The sequence below is a fragment of the Phocoena phocoena genome, chromosome 13, assembly GCF_963924675.1.
Source record: "Phocoena phocoena chromosome 13, mPhoPho1.1, whole genome shotgun sequence".
NCBI lineage: Eukaryota > Metazoa > Chordata > Mammalia > Artiodactyla > Phocoenidae > Phocoena > Phocoena phocoena.
The window spans coordinates 8,744,551-8,768,169 of NC_089231.1; the positions used below are offsets into that span (position 1 = coordinate 8,744,551).

Here is a 23,619-nt window from a genome sequence, read left to right on the forward strand (position 1 = left end):
CTACTACTAGAGTAATAATTTTCCAATCTAGCCATTAAAAATTCAGGTATACTGCTTTTTATTAATTGTAAAAAATTGATACACACATAGCCTTAAACATAAGCTATAAAAGCAACTACCAGATGGAGATTTATGTGATGAAATCACTCGTGTGAGGAAGAATCTTTGTCTTTAAATTAATAGTACGATTTAAAATTGAAAGCCATTTTCTTTAAAAATGCATTCCTTTTAATACTAAAGCCAAAAACACTATGTAAAAGTCCTCCCCTCCCAAATAAGTAGGATTTATAAAAATTTCATTGAATAATGAGATTGTTAAAACTCAAGAAATTAACAAAATTTATTGATATGGAGATTTCTATGAGCAGCAAGTAGAATTGTATCTGCCACAGATATTTGTTAAATGTGATTAGATGTAAATATAATGTGGTAAGATACCTTACATCTCTTTTAGAGGCCGATGATGAGTGATGTTTACAGTTGTGTCTCGTATATGCCAGCACCTATTTGCCCATCTCACTCATATATAGTACTTTTATGCATTTAGATATCTGGTAATTCAATAGGGTACTTATATACATACATATACGTGTTTCTCCTTTATGGTACTTATGCACATAATTTTATACATATAGATTAGTTTTCATTGAAATGTTAAAACCACAATTTAGCTTTGTGTTATAATGACATCTATACTATTCCCTGGCCTTTGGCATGTTCCATATGCAGCTTTGATTCATTTGACATTTGGGGACATCTGAATCTTGATATTTTGACCTATGGGGATCTCTGTGGCACCAAGGATTTTGACCAACAGCTGCTCCACGACAAGTAATTATTTTGGTTTAAGTGGTGAGTCTGAATTCTTAATGAAGATTGTAAAATATTGCTAACACCTCCTCCCAGCCATCAAAATGATGTACACTTAGGGAATAGTCTTCTGATTGATGAGCACACCCACTGAGTTGTTCAGACCTTCCAGAATCTTCCCAGTTTCCAAGGTCTGTTCAGTTCTAGGCCAAAGAACTACATTGGTCCCAAAGAGCCCAGGTCTAAAGTTAGGGTGGCCTGTTAACAGGACAAGAAATTGGCATATATACTAGGTCCAAACAGACCCCAACCAGCCCTCATATTTCCTAAATGACACACTTTATGCTATAACAGTTTCATATAACTAGAAAGGCATCAAAGTGGAATAGAGTGAATTACTTCTTTATCTGAGTTCTCGTTCCACTTTACTCTTAGCAATCATCACAATGTAATACTGATAACAATTTATGTGTATATTGTTACACATAGATATATTGTGTATATCTCCCCAGACAGACTCTAAGCCCATGCTAGGCAAGATAAAGATTCATTCATCTTGGGACTTCCCTGGTGGCACAGTGGCTAAGAATCTGCCTGCCAATGCAGGGGACACAGGTTCGATCCCTAGTCTGGGAAGATCCCACATGCTGCGGAGCAACTAAGCCTGTGAACCACAACTACTGAGCCTGCGCTCTAGAGCCCACGAGCCACAACTACTGAGCCTGCGTGCCACAACTACTGAAGCCCACGCGCCTAGAGCCCATGCTCTGTAACAAGAGAAGCCACCGCCGCGCACCGCAACGAAGAGTAGCCCCCGCTCGCCGCAACTAGAGAAAAGCCCGCGTGCAGCAACGAAGACCCAACGCGGCCAAAAATAAATGAAAAAATAAATGCATTCATCTTCACATCACCAGCATCTAGAGCAGTGATTGACACAGAGTATAATATAAATAAATGCTTGTTCTGTTCAAGTGAACCAAAGGGAAACAGATATTTTGATGACCAAAACTTGTTCCATAATCGAAACAATTGTGCTTTCACAATGGCAATCTGCAAAAATTTCTCTACAGATTTATCAGTTGTGTACATGTCAGAACCATACACCGTTACGGATGGTTTATGAATCCGTATAATAGAAAATTATGATCACTGACCATAACAGTTAACTTCAGTTATTTGCATTGCCAAGTCATGAAACACTAATCCAATTTAATCTTGCATTTGCAATAAATCCCTAACATCACAAAGAATAAGTAATATAGAATTCAATTTTTCTGCCCATTTAGCTATTAGAGCTCATATGAGTATGAACTACTTACATAACTCAAAAATATGAACTTTTCAAACTCACTTTTAACTCAAAGGAATTGAGTGAAAAAAATACAATTGTGCATTAAGGTACTATAGACACTTTCATGGAAGAAATAGAAACAAGCTGTATATGTTTTGTGGCATGTTGACACTAAAACACATAAATTACAACTGCCACTAAGAGAATATTTTAAAAATCTAAAAACCATTTATCAAAAATTCCCATCCATAGCAGTAAATATGTCTGTTGGCTTTAGGACAAAACAATTCCAAAACAACCTAAATTTCCCAAAGTCAAAATTTGAATTTAATTCTGGTTTTAACATTTATGTCATAGCCTATAAAGGCTATTTGTAACATGATGTGTTTAATTGACTCAAAAATAATTTTTCTGAGACTAACTAAAAAGAAACCAAATAGGAGTGAACCAGCTACATTTAAATGTTTATGCAGATACTTACCATAGCTATTGACAAATGCTTATTACATAGTTGCCCAAACTAATGGAGAAATATACTCATTGAAAATAAGATCAGTTGCGTGGAAAACTGAGACAAAGCTGTAACAGGAAACCAAACACACAAAGGTTCATCCCTTACTTCATGTTTTTCTTCCCTTTGGAAAAGCTTGAAACTCTCAGATTTGTCATATTTTAACATCTTCATACAAAATTTGTCACACTCTCTTTTCCTATCATGAACATTTTATATATTTTTTATATTACAATGGGAAAAAAATCAAACTATCAGATATGAGATAGTACAAAAGAAAATATTCAGATTTGAGGTATGTGAAAGTTAAAGCAGCATCTACTAGACATCAGGGCAGGAATATACAGAAAGTGAGAACATCTGCTTCCAAAGAGTACCCATACCTTGTTTTTTTCCTGTAGTTCAATTTGTGATTTCTTGAAATCAGGACCTTGAGAGTTTGCAATTAATCTATTTTTCCTATCCAGGAGCTCTTCCATGTCTTTCACTTGGAACTTTAGCCTTCTATTTTCTCTTTCCAGTCCTAGTTTTTCTGTTTCAAGTATCTCCCTCTTGTCCCACTCGGATGTATTTTCAGCCTGCAATCTCTCCAGCTAAACACAGAAAACACAGAAAAGCAACGTGTAGCATTTGTAATTGCCAAAAGGCCAGGCACCCATCAAACAGGCGTCCACTAAGAAAGGTTTATGGATATGTCCATTTATACAATTTTTAAAAAGAAAACTCTATTTGTCTGAAAAGTTGAGGACAACACAAAAGTCCTAAGACCCATGCCCTAAATAAATATACCTGCCTTCTTGGTTATGGCACTATTTCTATAACCAACCAGACCATATTGTCAAATAAATACGTTAAGTGGAAAACTGATAATATTTTGTCAATAATCTCCACTCAATTGATGAACGTTTATCGGTTTAGAAGGCACAAAATCATTTCTTGGGCAATTCTGGTTGGATGGATATAGTTCATGTATTCATTCATTCAGTTATTTACTATAGCTTTCAACTTGTAGGCACTGCAAATAAAGACAAGTGAATGTAATAAAACATCATAAATGCCGTGATTAAAGTACTATACAATTGGGCTTCCCTGGTGGCGCAGTGATTGAGAGTCCGCCTTTCGATGCAGGGGACATGGGTTCGTGCTCTGGTCCGGGAAGATCCCACGTGCCGCGGAGTGGCTGGGCCCGTGAGCCATGGCAGCTGAGCCTGTGCGTCCGGAGCCTGTGCTCCGCAACGAGAGAGGCCACAACGGTGAGAGGCCCGCGTACCGCAAAAAAAAAAAAAAAAAAAAAAGTACTATACAATATAATCAAACTCACCTGAGTGAATGGCCAATTTGATTTTCAGGGAATAGAGATTGGCAACATGATTAAAATATGAGGTATTTTTAAACTATTTGGTATGGATAAAGATTGAAAATTACTTATTTTTACACTTAGTTTTAAATGGCTTGATGGCAAAGTATTGAACAGTATTATACTATTTTAAAGTAGTTCTCATGACATTTTAAATTCTAAAAGAGAAGTCAACATTAAGAAACTGTTAGACTTCAATAATAACTTTGGAAATTAATTCTGATTAAAAAAGTCTAAAAACTGCTTTTTCATACACATATAATTGTGCCATTATTGTCAAAAATGTTCTGTTCCCAAATCTAAGTGAGGCTTTAGCTTCTTAAAAACAAGAAATTAAAATTACATTCTTGGCACTAGACCTTGTTTATCAATTAAATATAATAGACTAAGGGATCAAATTTTAGATGACGTGATTTGACATTTGGGATGCCTGTTTGGGATATGAGGTGAAAACAGTATTTCAAAATGCAATTTAGAACATGACATGTCTTTAATTATTAAGATTAATGCTTAAACTTTTTGACTAACATCACATCACTTATCAGAATGAAAATAATAAAGTTGTAATAAAAGTCACCAACTTAGTGATGAAAAATTAATTTTAGGAGAATAAATGTACTCTTGGTCAAGGACAAATACAATGCTATGTCAAGTCTTTGTAAAATTTTAGGCATTTAAAAGAAATTGCTGAAGTCAGTTTTATACCTAATAACAGATAAGAGGTACAAATAGGATTTTAAATAAGTAATAGATGGTTTGAATGAGTAAACTCTAAATAAAAAAAAAATAATTGAAGAAAGGAATTATATTAACAGTAATGACAACAAAGCTTAAATAATGATGTGTGATTATTTACTATTTGAAGATTTTTAGTGACATGCCAATTATCTGATAAATTTAGGTATATAACACATATCAAGAAAAGTAAAGGTTTTGTGAAAATTGGATCATAAATATTATTAGCAGTTTTATTTTTGATTTCATTTTTCAAAATTCTTTCTTGTAAGATTATTCTTTTCTAAAAATCATACGAAAATCTACCACCTTAAAAGCCATTCAATTAAATGCAAGTTAAAATGATGAAGGAAAGATCAGGTAATATTTTAAACTTTCATGTTTTTTTGTAAGCAATTCTAATAACTGATCAAACTGAAATGGAATTCCATTGATTTGCTTCCAATGATCAAGAGAAACATTCTAGAACATTTTAATTCTAACTCTAATATGCTATGAATTTTAACTGATAGTGGGTACTACTCTTAAATGAATTTCAGGTAATACAGGAATTATTGAAAAATATTTTCTAAAAACTTTTAATGTAGAAGTATATTCTAGCCAGAGTAAACACTAAAATATTTGTTGATTTAATGACCTCCAATTTTATGAATATTAAACATTGAGAAAATATATAAATATCCAACTGTTCAGCTGTTTAACAAATATTTATTGAGTATCTTTCAGGCACTGGATATACTATTGTCAAAATACAAGTATATATATAAGTATAAATTGGGCAACATCTTGTAAAGGAGAATAAACCCTGGATGCTATGGGAAAGACCTGCAGTAAATTAAGTAATCAGAGGAGGTTATTTGAAGAAACAATACTTAAGCTGAAACCTGAAGTTTAAGAAGGCAGAGAGGCAGAATCAAGCTAAGAGTATCTCAATAAAGGGAAATAGGAAATAGGTTTGAACATTATAAGATCCAAGAGTCCAATCATGAAGTATTAGGAGTTCAGGAGAATAAGTATGAAAACAAGTAGTCACTGATGCTTAAAAGTAAGGGTGAATTTAAGAATCGTTTGAGTTTCTTGTGAAAAAATGTAATATTGTGATTATTCCCAAGGATGAAATATTGGGTCATTTATTTTATTTATATAGGTATATATGTATATATGTTTATGTGTTTGCTAGCTTCCTTCCTTCCAGTTTTACTGAGATATGATTGACATACAGCACTGTACACATTTAAGGTGTGCAGTGTAACGATTCAGTCATTTCTAAACATATTCATCTATAAGCTCGATCTTCATGAATTGTCATTGCTTGATACTGCTGAAAGGACATCAATAATAGACTGCAGTGAACTCGATAACTAGAACGTAAGTTTTATGAAACCAGAACCATGTCATTTTGCTCATCAGCCTGGCACCTGACATGTGCTGTGTCAGTGCTTCATAAGGACCTGTTGAGAGGAAAAAGCTCCTCTGTATTTCAATTACAACAATTGTGCACAAAGTGAAATTAAGGTAGCATCCTAGAAGAGCCAGTTATTTACTCAGCATTACTTAATGCCAATAGAATTTCTCAGTACATTTACTCTTAACTCTTATTAATGCTGTCATGGCTGCATTGCATTTTGTGATAGGTAAATACAGCGAGGTATAGAGAGGATTTTCAGTAAAATGACCTAGAATTGAGTCTCAATTCTTTTTATCCTGAGAGCCTCTATTTTTCATTTATAAAATATGGAAAATATTTCCTACAGCTTAGTGTTATGAGGCAGTAATTATTTAGGGAAAATAGTTATTAAACTTTCAAACTCAACACAAATATTTCCTGTCATAAATTTGTTTTCTAAAGAACAAAACATACCAACAGCCAATTCAAGTAATGACAGGTGAAATAGTGTATTATTTTTCATCATGTTTTATCAAAATGGCATCTTGTAAATGGACCTTTTCAACGGAGAAAAACCCCAACAGAATGCACAATATGGTGTTCTGCAGGCCAGTGAAGTGCCACCTAAAAACAATGTGCATGTTCCAGTAATTAATTGCAAATATTCAGAATTTTCATTTCAGACAAGTCAGCTATAAAACCTCGTTACAAGCACTGTGATTTTGGAAGTAAGAGGTAAAAAGTAGGAATCTTGTTATTTCCTAGCAGTAGGAGATGATTACCCTTTTACTGAAGACCTAATACATTCCTGGTAAAGAGCTATATAGGTTATTTCCTATCCTTACAATAATCCTGTAAATTTGTATGTGCTACACAGGAGGAAACTGGAGTTCTAAGATTAGAAGTAACTCTCAAGGTGGGCAAAGAGTCCAAGCCATGGTTCACCTAAGGTGTTTCTCTGATTCCAGTCGTGAGGTCACTCCACCCGCACCACGCTAACTGATGTATGCATATCCCCTTGCCATAGCAACCAACACACTCTGAATCCATTGTACTACACTGCAGCAAAGATTTTGTTGATGTTTTTCTTTTGTTTTGATATATTTTGGGGATTTTGATCCTTGCTTCGTTGCAAATTAACTCAGGAGAAGTGATTCTGTAGACTCACATTCAAAAGTCTGGAAACTGAAACCTAAATGCAGTGTGCATATTGCTGATGCCACCCCTCCCCCTCCCCTGGATCTTTTAACACTCATCCTCTAAGCATGTCATGGAATCACAAATAAGAAGTGGGGACACCTCTTCCTAAATCACTCTACTTCTCTCCTGTCCACAGTTAACTATAGCTCAGTGATAGCTCACTCCCTCTTTTACCAAAAGTCAACAGAGCCATTATTAATTTTAGCAATAGGTAATGTCATGTGTATTTTAGTTGCTTTAATTTCATTTAAAATCCTTGGAGAATTTCTAAAAGTAAGGAGTCCTAGAACTAATTTGAAACTAAATGTATGTCAAACTTAAATACAGGGAGAGGGATCCACATGCAGAAACAATTACTCTAGACACTAAACCTGAACAGAAATTAACCCAAAATGGATCACAGACCTGAATGTAAAGTACAAAACTATAAAACTCATAGAAGATAGATAGCCTAGGAGAAAATCTAGATGACCTTCGGTTTGGTGATGACTCTTTAGATACATCACCAAAGGCATGATCCATGAACGAAATAACTAATAAGCTAGACTTCATTAAAATTAAAAACTGCTCTAGAAAGACAATGTCAAGAGAAAGAGAAAACAAGCCACAGACAAAATATATTTGCAAAATATATCTAATAAAGAACTGTTATCCAAAATATACCAGTAACTATGTAAATTCAACAATAAGAAAACAAACAACCCAACTAAAAATGGGCCCAAGACTTATGGATAACAGACATCTCACCAAAGAAGGTATACAGATATCAAATAAGCATATGAAAAGATGTTCCACATCATATGTCATCAGGAAAGTGCAAATTAAAACAATGAGAAGGGTGGAGTCAAGATGGTGGTGTGGGAAGATGCGGAGTTAACATCTTCCCACAACTAGGGTGCCTGCTGGCTGCTGGTGGGTGACTCTGATGCCCAAGGAGACAGGAGGGACCCCAAAGTGAACTGGTAGGACGTAGGGGGACTGAGCGGGGAGGAGAGATGGAAGCCAGACAGGATTGGCGTCCCTGAGGCCAGAGAGATTAGGAGAGGCAGGCGGGAGGGGCCCTCCCAGACTGGAGGAGCAGGAGAGGAGAGGAGGGTGTTTGCCCCACCCATTCAAGCCCAGGAAGCCTGCTGGGCTCCCAGGTTAGGTCCGCTGCCCTCTGAGACCAGGGGTGGGGGGCACGCCTGGGCCCCTTCTGTTACTTGAGCCTAAGCCCCAACCCCCCCACAGCTCCCAGGGCCTTTTCCAGCCCTGGGGGTCCTAAGCATTGGCTCTGCCCACCACCCAAACCTCCTCCTTGCTTAGGCTCCCCCCTCCACAGCCAAGGCATTTCCCCCCCCACTTTTTTTTTTCTTTTCCCTCCTCCTCTTCTTTACTATTGTGGTACTTATGTACCTTCCGGTTGTTGATTCATCTATATTTTTATTTTTATATTCTTTTTAACATATCTGTTAGCTTCCTAGTCTAATTTTATTTTTTACTTTATTATTGTTCTTTTTTTTTTTTTGCTGCCCACGTGGCTTGTGGGATCATGGTTCACGAGCCCAGAGTCGGGCCAAAGCTCCTGTGGTGGGAGCTCTGAGTCCAAACCACTGGACTAGCAGAGAATCTCAGACCCCAGGGGATATTCATCAGAGTGAGGTCTCACAGAGTTCCTCATCTCAGCATCAAGACCCAGCTCTACCCAATAGCTTACAAACTTCAGTGTTGGAAGTCTCAAGCCAAACAACCAGTAAGACAAGCACAAAATCCCACTCATAAAACAAAGAAAAAAAATATGAGATGGCAAAAAAAAATGTCACAGATGAAGGAGCAAGGTAAAACCTATAAGACCAAATAAATGGAGAGGAAATAGGCAATCTACCTGAAAAAGAATGCAGGATAATGATAGTAAAGATGATCCAGACTCTCAGAAATAGAATGGAGACACTGACTGAGAAAATACAAGAAATGTTTAACAAAGATCTAGAGGAACTAAAGAACAAACAAAGATGAGCATCACAATAACTGAAATGAAAAATACACAAGAAGGAATCAATAACAGAATAACTGAGGCAGAAGAACGAATAACTGTGCTGGAAGACAAAATGGTGGAAATAACTGACGAGGAACAGAATAAAGTAAAAAGAATGAAAAGAATTGAAGACAGTCTCAGAGACCTCTGGGACAACACTAAACACACTAACATTTGAATTATAGGGGTCCCAGAGAAGAGAAAAAGAAAGGGTCTGAGAAAATATTTGAAGAGATTATAGTTGAAATCTTCCCTAACATGGGAAAGGAAATAGTTACCCAAGTCCAGGAAGCACAGAGAGTCCCATACAGGATAAACCCTAGGAAAAACACTCCAAGACACATATTAATCCAACTAAGAAAAATTAGTCAAAGAAAGAATATTAAAAGAGGCAAGGGAAAAACAAAAAATAATATACAATGTAATCCCCATAAAGTTATCAGCTGATTTTTCAGCAGAAACTCTAGGAGCCAGAAGGGAGTGGCAGGATATACTTAAAGTGATGAAAGAGAAAAACCTACAACCAAGATTACTCTACCCAGCAAGGATCTCATTCAGATTTGATGCAGAAATCAAGTTTTCAGACAAGCAAAAGCTAAGAGAATTCAGCACCACCAAACCAGCTTTAAAACAAATGCCAAAGAAACTTATCTAAGTGGGAAACACAAGAGAAGAAAAAGACCCACAAAAACAAACCCAGAACAATTAAGAAAATGGTAATAGGAACATACATATGGATAATAACCTTGAATGTAAATGGATTAAATGCCCCAACCAAAAGACACAGACTGGCTGAATGGATACAAAAACAAGACCCATATATAGGCAATCTACAAGAGACCCAATTCAGACCTAGGGACACATACAGACTGAAAGTGAAGGGATGGAAAAAGATATTCCAAGCAAATGGAAATAAAAAGAAAGCTGGAGTAGCAATACTCATATCAGATAAAATAGACTTTAAAATAAAGACTGTTACAATAAAATAAAGACAGTTACAAGAGATAAGGAGGGACACTACATAATGATCAAAGGATCAATCCAAGAAGAAGACATAACAATTATAAATGTTTATGCACCCAACATAGGGACACCTCAATACATAAGGCAAATGCTAACAACCATGAAAGGAGAAACCAACAGTAACACATTAATAGTAAGGGACTTTAACACCCCACTTACACCAATGGACAGATCATACAAACAGAAAATAAATAAGTAAACACAAGCTTTAAATGACACAATAGACCAGATAGATCTAATTGATATTTATAGAACATTCCACCCAAAAGTGACAGAATACACTTTCCTCTCAAGTGCACACAGAACATTCTCCAGTATAGATCACATCTTGGGTCACAAATCAAGCCTCAGAAAACTTAAGAAAATTGAAATCATATAAAGCATCTTTTCTGACCACAATGCTATGAGATTGGAAACCAGTTACAGAAAAAAACTAAAAAACACAAATATATGGAGGTTAAACAGTGCACTACTAAATAACCAAGAGATCACTGAAGAAATCAAAGAAGGAATTAAAAATACATAAAAACAAATGACAATGAAAACACAATGACCCAAAACCTATGGGATGCAGCAAAAGCAGTTCTAAGAGGGAACTTTATAGCAATTCAATCTCACCTCAAGAAACAAGAAAAATCTCAAATAAACAACCTAAATCTACACTTAAAACAAGCAGAGAAAGAAGAACAAAGAAAACCCAAAGTCAGTAGAAGGAAAGAAATCATAAAGATCACAGCAGAAATAAATGAAATAGAAATGAAGAAAACAATAACAAAGATCAATAAAACTAAAAGCTGGTTCTTTGAGAAATTAAATAAAATTGATAAACCCTTAGCCAGACTCATCAAGAAAAAACGGGAGAAAACTCAAATCAATGGAATTAGAAATGAAAAACGAGAAATCACAATTGACACTGCAGAAATACAAAGGATTATAAGAGACTTCTAAAAACAACTATATGCCAATGAAATGGACAACCATGAAGAAATGGACAAATTTTAGGAAAGGTACAATTTTCCAAGACTGAACCAGGAAGAATTAGAAAATATAAACAGATCTATCACAAGTAATGAAATTGAAACCATAATTTAAAATCTGCCAACAAACCAAAGTCCAGGAACAGATGGCTTCACAGGTGAATTCTACCAAACATTTAGAGAAGAGCTAACAAGCATCCTTTTCAAACTCTTCCAAAATATTGCAGAGGGAGAAACACTCCCAAATTCATTCTATGAAGCCACAATCACCCTGATACCAAAACCAGAAAAAGATATCACAAGAATAGAAAATTACAGACCTATATCACTGATGAACATAGATGCAAAAATCCTGAACAAAATACTAACAAACAGAATCCAACAGCACATTAAAAGGACAATACACCATGATCAAGTGGGATTTATCCTAGGGATGCAAGGATTCTTCAACACTCAAATCAATCAATAGGATACACCACATTAACAAATTAAGGAATAAAAACCATATGATCGGGCTTCCCTGGTGGCGCAGTGGTTGAGAGTCCGCCTGCTGATGCAGGGGACATGGGTTCGTGCCTCGCTCCGGGAAGATCCCACATGCCGCGGAGCAGCTAGGTCCGTGAGCCATGGCCGCTGAGCCTGCGTGTCCGGAGCCTGTGCTCCGCAACGGGAGTGGCCACAACAGTGAGAGGCCCGCATACCACAAAACAAACAAACAAACCAACAAACCATATGATCATCTCAATAGACACAGAAAAAGGTTTTGACAAAATTCAGCACCCATTTATAATAAAAACTCTCCAGAAAGTGGGCATAGAGGGAACTTACTTCAACATAATAAAGGCCATATATGACAAACCCACAGCAAGCAACATAGTCAATGGTGAAAAACTGTAAGCATTTCCACTAAGATCAGGAACAAGACAAGGATGTCCACTCTTGCCACTCTTATTCAACATAGTTTTGGAAGTCCTAGTCACAGCAATCAGAGAAGAAAAAGAAATAAAAGAAATACAAATTGGAAAAGAAGAAGTAAAACTGTCACTGTTTGCAGATGACATAGAAAATCCTATACATAGAAAATGTATAGGATACATTTCTATCCTATACATAGAAAATCCTAAAGATGCCACCAGAAAACTACTAGAACTAATCAATGAATTTAGGAATGTTGCAGGATACAAAATTAATGCACAGAAATCTCTGTCATTCCTATACACCAACAATGAAAAATCAGAAAGAGAAATTAAGGAAACACTCCCATTTACCACTGCAACAAAAAGAATAAAATACCTAGGAATAAACCTGCCTAAGGAGGTGAAAGACTTGTACTTAGAAAACTATAAAACACTGATGAAAGAAATCAAAGATGACATAAACAGATGGAGAAATATACCATGTTCTTGTATTGGAAGCATCAGTATTGTGAAAATGACTATACTACCCAAAGCAATCTACAGATTTAACGCAATCTCTATCAAAATACCAATGGCATTCTTCACTGAATTAGAATAAAAAATTTTATAATTCATATGGAAACACAAAAGACCCCGAATAGCCAAAGCAATCTTGAGAAAGAAAAATGGAGCTGGAAGAATTAGGCTCCCTGATTTCAGACTATACTACAAAGCTACAGTAATCAAGACAGTATGGTACTGGCACAAAAACAGAAATATAGATCAATGGTACAGAATAGAATGCCCAGAGATAAACCCACGCACATATGGGCACCTAATTTACAACAAAGGAGGCAAGGATAGACAGTGGAGAAAAGACAGCCTCTTCAATAAGTGGTGCTGGGAAAACTGGACAGCTACATGTAAAATAATGAAATTAGAACACTACCTAACACCATACATAAAAATAAACCCCAAATGGATTAAAGACTTAAATGTAAGACAAGACATTATAAAACTCTTTGAGGAAGACATAGGAAAAACACTCTTTGACATAAACCACAGCAAGATCATTTTTGACCCACCTCCTAAAGTAACAGAAATAAGAACAAAAATAAACTTAATGGGACTTAATTAAACTTAAAAGCTTTTGCACAGCAAAGGAAACCAGAAACAAGACAAAAAGACAACACTCAGAATGGGAGAAAATATTTGCAAATGAAACAACAGACAAAGGATTAATCTCCGGAATATACAAACAGCTCATGGAGCTCAATATCGAAAAAGCAAACAATGCAGCTAAAAATTGGGCTGAAGGCCTAAATAGACATTTTACCATGGAAGAAATACAGGTGGCCAAGAGGCACATGAAAAGATGCTCAACATCACTAATTATTAGAGAAATGGAAATCAAAACTACAATGAGGTATCACCTCACGCCAGTCAGAATGGCCATTATCAAAAAATCCAGAAACAATAAATGCTGGAAAGGGTGTGGTGAAAGAGGAACCCTCCTGCACTGTTGGTGGTAATGTAAATTGATACAACTACTATGGAAAACAGTATGGAGGTTCCTTAAAAAAATAAAAATAGAATTACCATATGACCCAGCATTCCCACTGCAGGGCGTATACCCTGAGAAAAGCATAATTTAAAAAGAGACACATACCACAATGTTCATTGCAGCACTATTTACAATAACCAGGACATGGAACCAACCTAAATGTCCATCAACAGATGAATGGATAAAGAAGATGTGGTACTTATATACAATGGAATATTACTCAGCCATAAAAAGAAACAAAATTGAGTTATTTGTAGTGAGGTGGATGGACATAGAGTCTGTTATACAGAGTGAAGTAAGGCAGAAAGAGAAAAACAAATACCGTATGCTAATGCGTATATATGGAATCTAAAAAAAAAAAAAAAAAGGTACTGATGAACCTAGTTTCAGGGCAGGAATAAAGAGGTAGACATAGAGAATGGACTTGAGGACATGGGTAGGAGGGCAGAGCTGGGGCGAAGTGAGAGTAGCATCGACATATATCCACTACCAAATGGAAAATAGTTGGCTGGTGGGAAGCAGCAGCATAGCACAGGAAGATCGGCTCGGTCACGGCTTTGCAGTGACATAGAGGGCTGGGATAGGGAGGATTGAGGGACGCTCAAGCGGGAGGGGATATGGAGACCTGTGTATGCATATGCCTGATTCGCTTTGTTGTGCAACAGAAACTAACATAGTATTGTGAAGCAATTATACTCCAATAAAAATGTATTAAAAATTAAAAAAAAAAACTAAATATTTCCTGCAAAAACTTAAAAATAAACAAATAAAACAATGAGATACAACTACACAGCTGTTAGAATGGCCGAAATACAGAACACTGACAACACCAAATGCTGGTGAAGACGTGGAGCAGCAGGAACTCTCAGTCATTGCTGGTGGGAAGGCAAAGTAGCACAGCTATGTTGAAACAGTTTGGTGGCTTTTTACAAAACTAAGCATATTCTTACTATGCTGTCTAGTAATCGAGCTCCTGGCTATTTACCCAAAGAAGTCGAAAACGTATGTCCACATAAACACCTGCACACGGATGTTTATGGCAGCTTTGTTTATAATTGCCCAAACTTGAAGCAACCAAGATGTCCTCCAGTAGATGAATGGATACAATGTGGTATGTCCACACAATGGAATATTGTTCAGCACTAAAAGGAAATTAACTATCAAGCCATGAAAAGATATGGAAGAAGCTTAAATGCATATTACTAAGTGAAATAAGCCATCTGAAAAGGCTATACTCTATATGATTCTAACTATATAACGTCCTGGAAAAGGCAAAGTTAGAGACATTAAAAATATTAGAGGTTGCCAGAAGTTGCAAGGAGGAAAGTGGAAAGGTGAGAGCAGGGAAGGATATATAGGTGGAGCACAGAGGATTTTTAGGGCAGTGAAAATACTCTCTATGATACTATAGTGATAGATACATATCATTATACATTTGTCCAAATCCATATAATGTACAGCACCAATATTGAACCTTAATGTAAACTATGGACTTTGGGTATTAATGTTGTGTCAATGTAGGTTCATCATTTGTAACAAATGTACCACTCTGTAGGGGATGTTGAAAATGGGAGCTTCTATGGTGGAGGGTATATGGGAAATCTCTGTATCTTCTCCTCAATTTTGTGGTAAACCTAAAACTTCTTTAAAAAATAAAGTTTTAAAAAAATTTAAAGAGAGGGCTTCCCTGGTGGTGCAGTGGTTAAGAATCCGCCTGCCAATGCAGGGGACACAGGTTTGAACCCTGGTCTGGGAAGATCCCACATACCACGGAGCAACTAAGCTCATGGGCCACAACTACTGAGCCTGAGCTCTAGAGCCTATGAGCCACAACTGCTAAGCTTGTGTGCCACAGCTACTGAAGCCCATGCTCCTAGAGCCTGTGCTCCGCAACAAGAGAAGCCACTGCAATGAGAAGCCCGCGCACCGCAACAAAGAATAGCCCCTGCTCGCCACAACTAGAGAAAGCCCGCGCACAGCAACGAAGACCCAGTGCAGCCAAAAATAGAATAAAATAAATAAATTTATTTTAAAAAATTTAAAGATAAACTATTTATATTTTGGATACTCATCTTTTCTCAGATATATGTTTTGCAAATATTTCCTCCTAGTTTTTGGCTTATGTTTTAGTTATCTTAGCAGTATATTTCACATAGTAAAAGTTGTAAATTTTAATAAAGTCCAAATTAACTTTTTTTAATAAAAAAGGAGGCCAAAACTTGTATCTCAGATTGAACATGAATCAAAAGCAATGTGAATTTAAAAAGGACAATGCATCTATGTCTAAATGAGTCAGTATATGTTATAGCAAGAGAATGACAAGAGAAATGTATTCATAAAGGCTTTACTGATGCCCTGGTAGAGAACACTTACAAATTTCACAAGTAAACCTCTAAATGGTTATTTTGGACCCCTGATTTTGCAACAGCCAGGCAGTCTCAAAAATTCGTAGTGGTGTTACAAAGTTTCATAAGCAAATATTTTCCTCATTTCATGTAGAAGTTAATAATCATCTATATATTGCCTGGTAACTATTAAGATAAAAAATATGAATGAACACATTGTTATTATCCGAAATGATTTTAACTGTTTTATGAGTGTGTCCAAAACAGTCAGAGAAAAGCTTTAACATAAAACGAGAACAGTGAAATATGCTTTCCTGCAACTCTCCTGCCAAACTTCTATACGCTACAGTGGATTTCTTATAAACTTAGTAAGGTGTGAACCTTTACAAAAGTAGTACTTAGAGAATTTTAGAAGTGAAGCACAACAGAGGTTTTAAAATGTGTATCTTGTTGCAGAGATAATAGGAACCAGAGGTTTATACATTATATATATAATAGGAATTAATTTTGCCACTCACTAACTACAACCTCAAGTGTGTTCTACTACTAGGAAAAACTATGTAAATGTAAAATGCTTAATAAGATCTGCATCAGGAAATTAAGCAAACCATAAAGGGTAGACCCTCTTTATTTCCAGAATCTCTCTTAAAAGTAATCTTAAAAGCAGACAAACTGGGCGCTTCCCTGGTGGCGCAGTGGTTGGGAGTCTGCTTGCCGGTGCAGGGGACGCGGGTTCGTGCCCTAGTCCGGGAGGATCCCAAGTGCCGCGGAGCAGCTAGGCCCGTGAGCCATGGCTGCTGAGCCTGCGCGTCCGGAGCCTGTGCTCCACAGCGGGAGGGGCCGCAGCGGTGAGAGGCCCGCGTATGAAAAAAAAAAAAAAGTAGACAAACTATCTTGGCCCCAGGGATGGTCTTCTCAGAGATTCTTATAGCTCTCAGTGTCTAAATAACATGAAACTGCTGATACAACCTAAAGCAAGGTTTTCCACTCGACTGAGATTATGATTCATGTTAATCCATGTATTTATTTTTTCTAAAGGATTAACAACCATTTTAATTAGAAGTTATTTTGACTAATTGTATTCTGATGGTTCAGGTACAATAGAAAGTTAACTTTCATTACTAACACTGAGCTGTAAAGAAGAAAAAAGCACACAGTACATGATTTACAGGGGGGAAATAGTAGAAAAGGAGATGGTAGAGTGAATTAAATCTAGAGGATGATGATAAAAATGAAATAGTGCCAAAAGTATTAATGAGAACCCCCTAAATCACCACTTTACATCAAAAATGCCTTAGTGTAACAATTTTATGTTTTAATGTTGCTTTTTTAGTATGTTTGGGGGGAAATCTGACAAAAGAGATATATTGATGAATTCTTTCAAAAACATAGTGAAGAATAAAAAATTAGTTCTGTCTTGTTGATTAAGCCAGAATCACACAGTCTTTTAAAGCATTAAACTGAGATTGTTCATTAAAAAGATGAATATTATAATGCAAGTTAATTCCTGCCATTCATCTTTAATCTAAAGTCAATGTTTTTTACTGGCTACACTATTTACCACTGGCTTCCAAAGACAACTCTGTTGATAGATCAACTGTCCATATGTGGGTGGCTCTGTGTTTGGGCTCTTATTCTGTTGTTTCTTTGGTTTACCAATCATTACACAAATGCTACTCTATTTATAATACATATATATTTATAGATATAATTTTTGCTGGTATATACATATTAATTGCTCTTATATCCAGTGGTATCTCTAAACTTTTATGAATTATAATTTTTAGATTATTTGGTGTTTTCTAAATAGGTAATTGCACCATCTGTGATCATTACAGTTTTGTATCTTTCCAATTCTTGTAACTTTTTCTTCTTTTGTTGAACTGCCTAGCATCTGAAATGGAATGTTCAATAAAAAGTGATACCATGCTTCTAATAGTTCATCATTAAATAAAATATTGTTCTCTAAAATTTTGTTACTCTATCAGGTTTAAAAATTCACTTTGATTCTTTGTGTGCTGAAATGTTTTTCCCTATAATCATGAATTGAAGCAACTGAAAGCGAACTTGTAGATAACCACATAATTGATTTTTTCTTGTACTCTGTTTAATGTGCTGACTTATATAATAAGTGATCTAATGTTATAGTATACCTTGCATTCCTGTGACAAATCAAATTTTTTATTAACCATAAGATTAAGACTACTCGTATTTGGTTAGTATTTTTGCCATTATACTTATGTGTGAAATTGATTATAACTTTCCTTGCTTATATGATCCTTGCCTAGATGCAGTATAAGGATTAAACTAACACAGTGGGAAGAATTGGGAAGTTTTTCCTCTTTTCTAGAAGATGTTCTATAAAACTGGAATTATCTACTTTGAATGGTAGAACTTAACCATAAAGCATTCTGATGCTGGAGTTTTATTACAAAAAGAGTTTTAATTCATTAATTTTAAATTTACTTTATTTAATGTTATAAATCAATTCAGACATTCTATTTTTACAAGAGTCATACTGGGTAAGTTATATTTTCTGGCCAATAATTCATCTCATGTAAGATTTTATTTTTATTAGCATCCTTGCTCTATCTAAAGCTGTGTCCCTTGTTTATCACTAGTGCTTTCTAATTATAGCTCTTAATTAATTCTGCCTGAATTTCATTTTTTCTTCAAAGAACCAACTTCTATCTTTGCTAACTCTATTATATATATATATATATATTTTTTATTATTAACTCCTAATATTGACTTTCCCTCTTTCTACATCCATTGTTTCTTTTTTTTCTGCTAGAATTTAGCTTGCTAACCTTTTGTCTTTGTTATTGGGTTATTCTGGGTACTTGAAGAAGCAACTCTTACAATTGGCATTTTAAATGTAATGAATTTATTATGGGGAATGCATATGAGAGATAATGCAGGTCAGGGGAGTCAGGAAAGGCAGAAAACAGTCAGATTCTGGTCAGGATTGACTCTGAGTAACGGAGAGACAGGGAAATAAGGAAGGTTGGGTCCAATCATCTCAGACATCAGGGCCTTCCAGGGAAAGGTAGGTGAGACCACAGAGGAGCTTTTGAGTCAAAGTCGCTAGTTGGAAGGGTTGCATCTCCCAAAACAAGGAAGCCTGTCTTTGGCTGGGAGTAGTCTATGGCAAGTGCAGTGTCATTGCCTGGGTTTCAGAGTACAGCAGCTGGGGTTCTGGGTTAATTACACTCCCTGTAATTGAGATCTGAGAAGCATTATCCCACGGCAGACATAACTGTTTCCTAATATAGTCATTGACGTTATAAGTACCCCTGCGTTTCGCAGCACCCCTCAAGATTTCAGCGTTTTTGTCCTTCAGTCTGAAATTTCATTAAATTTCTTTCTTTAACCTATATTACTTAGATGTCTGTTTTCCAATATCCAAATAAATGAGTTTCTTAAAGTTATCTTCTGTAATCACTGCTATAATAAATGCCCACCTGTGATCAAAAAATAGTATCCTTTGGGGATCACAGTTTAGAACACGACCACAGACTAAATCTCTCTTTCTCAACACAGCCTCCAAAACTCAAAAATGGAAAGAAATAAAATCATCTATTCCATAAATATAATTGAGACAGTGTAATAGAAACTTTGATTCACATGCAAGAGGGTTAATAAATATCCAAGAGCAGCAGAGCATTCTCCGGAGACCATGTGGGCATAGAGTCAGATGGGAATTGTGCAGAAGAGAGATCACCAATCAGGGTGGACTCCCTGTAAGGGGAGTCACATAACCTACAAAGGGAAGTATTAACAACAGATTTGAGACCTGGAGGAACAGAACTAGTCACTAGTTTCTGGATATTTTTGGCCCTTAAAAACGTTATACTCGGGACTTCCCTGGTGGTCCAGTGGTAAAGAATCCACCTTGCAATGCAGAGGATGCAGATTTGATCCCTGGTCAGGGAACTAAGATCCCACATGCTGTGGGGCAATTAAAGCCCGGGTGCCACAACTAGAGCCCGTGTGCCGCAAACTACAGAGCCCACGTGCCCTGGAGCCTGCGTCCTACAACTAGAGAGGAGAAAACCCACACGTCACGACTAGAGAGAAGCCCATGCGCCACAACTAGAGAGAAGCCCATGCGCCACAATGAAGAGCCCGAGTGCCACAACGAAAGATCCCGCGTGCTGCAACTAAGACTGGACACAGCCAAAAATAATTAAATAATAACTAAATCTTAAAAACAAATGTTATATCCACCAAGCAGTATTAATAGGCACATAGGAAACCAGTGTATTTTGAACACATCAAATGTAGTCAAATATAAAACACATCAAACCATTTTCCAAATGAGTATGTTATGCTCAGTTATACCTTCTTCCCACTTTGATTTTTTTTTTTTTTCCGGTACGCGGGCCTTTCACTCTTGCGGACTCTCCCGTTGCGGAGCACAGGCTCCGGACACGCAGGCTCAGCGGCCATGGTTCAGGGGCCCAGCCACTCCGCGGCATGTGGGATTTTCCCAGACCGGGGCACGAACCCACGTCCCCTGCATCGGCAGGCGGACTCTCAACCACTGCGCCACTAGGGAAGCCCTGATTTTTTTTTTTTTCAACCTCACAGACGGTTGAAACAGAAGGCTCTCATCTTTTTGATATGTACCTTACCTTCTCCTCATCCATTCAACCAACAGCCATGTTGAGGGCAACTACCATGAACCAAGCCCTACTGCAGGAGGAGGTTAAGATCTCCACCATCTAAACTGACAGGCCTCTGATTCACCTCTTATGCCATGTTCATATGAACCTGGGGTTTTGGTGGAAGAAGAGTGTGACTGCTCATTTAGTTTAAAGCACATGTTCCCAGAAGGTCTCTGTTCATATGGAAACATGTTTTCTAAGGGAAGCATTTTTAAGGATGGCAATAGGAAAGTTCTAAATCAAATGCCTCTAGCATAAAACAATATTTCTCTTTACTGGAGATTTGAATCCTGATTCAGTGCAACTATACTGTAACACTTTTAGCAAAGCAGTTTTGAATTTGAAGCATTGAGAGGAATAATTGATATGATGCCATGAAAATGTAAATAGCGTATTAATATGAATTTGCTAAGTTCACTTGTTGCCACCACGGAAAGCAGTAAACAGGATCTTGAAAGAATTGTTCAGAGCTTATGGGCCAAAGGACCAGGAAAAGTCCCAAAAGCGTGTGTGTGACCCAAAGAGGACGAGACATAGAGAGCATCACAGTGGAGACCTTAGGTTACCTGCGGACACTGAGGAAACACTAGGCGCCTTGAGGTTGGTTAGTTTTAGGTTGGCACCAAAACATGCAGCGATTTCTGAAGACATGGGCTGATTCTGAGACAAACCAACATTTAAGAGTTTTGATTAACAGTTTCCTCTATTAGAAGAACCGCCCACATTCCAATCTTTGGTAGACTGTTTTCTATCCAACAGAAGTTAGTAAGAAATGTACAGTTAAAGAAACGAAATCTCAGATTGTAATTAAATCATCAATCTAACTCAGCTAGAAAACTTTTCCAAAGACCTAGTTACCAGGGAAAAGCTACTGCTGTTGAGATACCCGAGCAAAGATGTTTAAATACTTTATTCTACTCCACATAATTTAAAACCCTTTTTGAAAAAATAAAAGCCTGTTACTCAAGGCACTTAATACTTCCTGGGAAAGTGATCACAAGCTTTCATCCATTATTTGATTTCGTGTTTATCAGTTTTCTGTAACTCCAGGACAAGTGACAGTTTTCGTCTTGGATAATTAGACCATTTAGACTTATATTTGTCTAAATGACCAGAATGCATATCCATGTGTAACAGTTTGATTTTCACTTTTACCAGAATATTATTTTTCTCTAATGGTTTACTCATATCAAATATCTTTTTATAGATTCTGTTTCCTGAGTTTCGTCAATATGAACTCACAGTGTGCCAGAATGCTTAAATCCATACCATTAACAGACTTCTAAGTTAACCTACTTGCAAACATCAATATCCTCTTTCAAAATTATATAACCATTTCAGATACATTCATAGTATTATCAGTAACCTAACTCTCTTTGCTGGAACATGTAAAGTCAATAAGAGGTATGAGATACAAGAGATTTAAATCAATTCAAATCAACACCTATTGTGGCAATCTCAGAAAATTAAATTATTACGGCACCGGATTTCTAGTTATACAACAGCCTTCTCATAAAGAAGATTCTATTTAACTATGTTAGTAAATAAATCTCAGGTATTTAAAATTTTAAATCTAAAGTTCCTAACTAGGTCAGCTCCCCCGCCGTCATGCACATCTGTTATGTAGCTCCCATAGAGCTGAAAACATGCAATTAACTGTACGATTTTTGATGAATCCTGTGTCTCTCATTGAGGCAGTTCTCTGAGGACAGGCCCATTTCTACTTTGGACACCACTGAATTACTAGATCCTAGCACAGTAGATACTATAAAATATTTGCAGGACTAAAAATTGAATTTGTAATTTAAGAAAACACGTTGAAAATATTTTCTCTTTTTAAACAGAGAACAAAACATTTTTCTGCCCTCTGTATTTTCCCCCACCTTACCTGAAATAAAAAACCCGGTAATGAATTGCTCTCCGCTAGACTGTTACTCTTCTAGTGATCAAAATATTCCCCCCAAATGAGCATAATTCTATAGTTGCATAAGAGCGAAAGAAGGAATTTTTGCTTTACTGTCAATATCCCAGTATTTAAAAAATACTTCTCAATATATTCTCCTACTCAACAGAAATGCTCTAAATCTTTTACAGGTCAGAACATTCTTTTTATTACATTTATTTCCTGGCAATACTGTGGTCTCTAGCTTTCTCACCTGCTACTCCCTTTATCATTTACAGTCCTTACCTCTACCTTTCCCCTTTACGTGGGTTAGATGCTGTTCATCATTCACATCTCATCCTCGACATCTTTTCTATGAGCTCACATAGATCACTATACATTACCCATCAAAGTACATAACACACTGTTTAACTGCTGGGTTTCTTTGTTTGTTTTCCACTGTGGCTATCACTCCATCAACTCCTCAGTGCTTAATTCCAGTACCAAGGACACTGTAGATGGTTGATAAGTGTTTGTTGAATAGATGATTGACAATGAATGAATGAGCATACAAATTACTTATTTTGTTGCCTTGCTTTGTTTTTCACTTCACTATCATTTTGCCTATGCAGAGAGAATCCAGTTGGTACACATGTGGAGGAAAGTTCCCTTAAACCTCAACAATGATACGATTTCTGGGTGTGAAAAAATTTTGTTACAAAATGTTTATGTTTTATCTTGCATAAGCAAAATAAAGAGGACTACTTATATAATCACAAGTTAAATTCAACATGTTACCCATCTGGGTCTTTTTTCCTTAATTGGGAAGCAACATTTTAAAAGTAAATAAATAGAGACATTCTGAAAGAGAGAAAAAAATGAATATACTTTGTTCCTTCAACTTATATCATATTGCAGTTTAGGAAGAAAAAGAAATCATTTAAAGAGCATTCTCTC

The 23,619-nt window shown here is 36.4% G+C and overlaps 1 protein-coding gene across 1 annotated transcript in view; it reads right to left on the minus strand.

The window, feature by feature from the left end:
• The window catches only part of CCDC102B (coiled-coil domain containing 102B), a 184,368-nt gene that overhangs the window by 117,869 nt on the left and 42,880 nt on the right, over window positions 1-23,619 (minus strand). The window contains exon 5 of the mRNA XM_065890451.1: window positions 2,996-3,205. Coding sequence (XP_065746523.1) covers window positions 2,996-3,205 — 210 coding nt within the window. The remainder of the gene's footprint in view (window positions 1-2,995; window positions 3,206-23,619) is intronic.